The sequence below is a fragment of the Neophocaena asiaeorientalis genome, unplaced genomic scaffold (genome assembly GCF_003031525.2).
Source record: "Neophocaena asiaeorientalis asiaeorientalis breed wild unplaced genomic scaffold, Neophocaena_asiaeorientalis_V1.1 scaffold1235, whole genome shotgun sequence".
NCBI classification, from domain to species: domain Eukaryota; kingdom Metazoa; phylum Chordata; class Mammalia; order Artiodactyla; family Phocoenidae; genus Neophocaena; species Neophocaena asiaeorientalis.
Window position 1 is genome coordinate 78,437 of NW_020172363.1, and position 2,037 is coordinate 80,473.

The 2,037-nt window shown below is 41.5% G+C and overlaps 1 protein-coding gene across 2 annotated transcripts in view; it reads left to right on the top strand.

The window, feature by feature from the left end:
• The first annotated feature begins 462 nt into the window (after window positions 1-462).
• LOC112414543 (nucleosome assembly protein 1-like 1) overlaps window positions 463-2,037 on the top strand; it is a 2,825-nt gene continuing 1,250 nt past the window's right edge. Inside the window, exons 1-2 of one of the 2 annotated variants that reach the window (XM_024767071.1) lie at window positions 463-828; window positions 1,802-2,031. In XM_024767071.1, the coding sequence (XP_024622839.1) occupies window positions 551-828; window positions 1,802-1,841 (318 nt within the window). In that variant the 5' untranslated portion in view covers window positions 463-550 and the 3' untranslated portion in view covers window positions 1,842-2,031. Of the gene's footprint in view, window positions 829-1,801; window positions 2,032-2,037 lie in introns of those variants that run through there. The other variant, XM_024767079.1, reaches the window with a different exon arrangement.

Sequence of the window (2,037 nt, forward strand, 5' to 3'; positions counted from 1 at the left end):
TCAGGCCCTTGCAGCCCCTGCTGGGGCATCGGCCTCAAAGGCAGGCTGCGCTCAGCGCTGGCCTCTGGCGGTTAGGCAGTGGGTCAAAGCTCTCAAAAACCGTCAGGCACGATATGCACAAGTAGAAGCCCAGTTCTCTAAAGACCTTTAGGATCTGGAGAAAAAGTATGCTGCCTTCTACCACCCGAGGGGCAAACAAATGGCATACCTCACTTTTGGCTGACGGGCTTCTAAAAATGCAAAGATTCTCAGTAGGACGACCTGAGAAAATGATGAAACGGCACAGGGGCACTTTTCAGTGGTTGAGGAATCAGTGAGCTTCACGGTAGAATTTGTCTTTAAATCGGGTGAACATTTTCCAGTGACGTTCTGGCAGAAACATACAAAAATGCTCTCAGGATCAGACGATTTCGATCCCTTCTCCAAAGGGCCAGAAATAATCAGCAGCACAGTGTGTGAGATCTGCTGGAAAGAGGGGGAACATGTTGTGAAAACTGTCAAGAAGCAGAAGTGTGAGGGCCATGGAAGTGTTGTATCAACCAGTAGGAGCATGGCCAACTATTCTTTTTACTTATTTATTTATTTTCTGACATATTTCTCTTCTCCAGATCCTCCCGAGGGCAGAGAACTAGATTCTGCTGCCGATTTTAAATCGGGAAATGTTGTCCACCACCTTGTGATGCCAAAGTCCGTATCATTCGACACTAAAGAAGAGAGTCAACATCTGTATGAAAACGCTGATGAAGAGAAAGAGGATGGAAATGAGGAACCAGAAGAAGGACCCAAACTGGATATGGTCTCAGCAGAGGGCAGCTCTGGAGAATGCAGGTATTATTGTATAGTGCAAGCATTCCTGACATATACCTGTTACTAACAGCTTTATGTTTTGCTTTGTTTACATCCTTAATCAACTTTTTACCTTTTTAACATCTTTATTGGAGTATAATTGCTTTACAATGGTGTGTTAGTTTCTGCTTTATAACAAAGTGAATCAGCTCTAGTATACCTATATCCCCATTCCTCTTCCCTCGTGCATCTCCCTCCCACTCTCCCTATCCCACCCCTCTAGGTGGTCACAGAGGTCCGAGCTGATCTCCCTGTACTATGCAGCTGCTTCCCACTAGCTAGCTATCATGTTTTTAATAATTTTTGTAAAGTAAATAAGAAAAAATTGATGAAATTTAGTTTTGGAAAAACAGTTTAATGTTAATAATGTACTTGTCTTCTAGATGGTATAGAAGGAAGTGTGTTCTGAAATGTATTTCATTTACAGCCGCAAGTCCTCTGTCCTGTAGCTTTAAGACTACTACAGATGGGAAATTTATCAGACCTGGAAATAGAGACCTATATTTTTTTAGAGGTCTAAAATATAGAGACCTATATTTTTAGAGAGTGGCCACGAGGAGAAGCAGCTAAAACGACCAAGCTGTGCTCTAGCTGTACCTTCATCACCTGGCCACAGAAATGGAGTCTCTTGAAATAACAATGCCTCTGAGAAGGTGACTCCTTACAAAGTAGTAAAAAGTCAAGGATTTCAAATAAGACTGCATTTCATGAGTCATTCACAAATATTACTTCAATTTAGATTTTTTATTCAAAAGAAACGAAAATTAGCCATAGTAAGATTATTGGCTATCACTGAGTTGGTAATTCAGTCTTAGTTTCTTTTTCCTCTACCCATTCATCTTTTCCTTTCTCTCTCTCATCTCTCTCTCTCTCGCAGTATCACACTGTTTCTTTCTCCCTTTCTTAATTTTTACACCTGCGGATGTTTGATAACAGCCTATTTCTCTTTTTACAGATACGGGAACCGGAGGTCTGGGGATATAAGGGATTTATGATTTGTGTAAGGAGCATAGGCTCTTAAGGTGGAAAGACATTTAAATCACAGAGTGGCCTTTCAAGAAAAAAAGCTAGCATTTATAGTGGTGGGCAAGAGAGAGATGAGGTTGGTGTGATGAAATGATGTGAACCCCGACAACCAAGGGTCTGTGCTACAAGACAAAAACGTTTTGTTTTCTCCTTGGAGAGCCAACA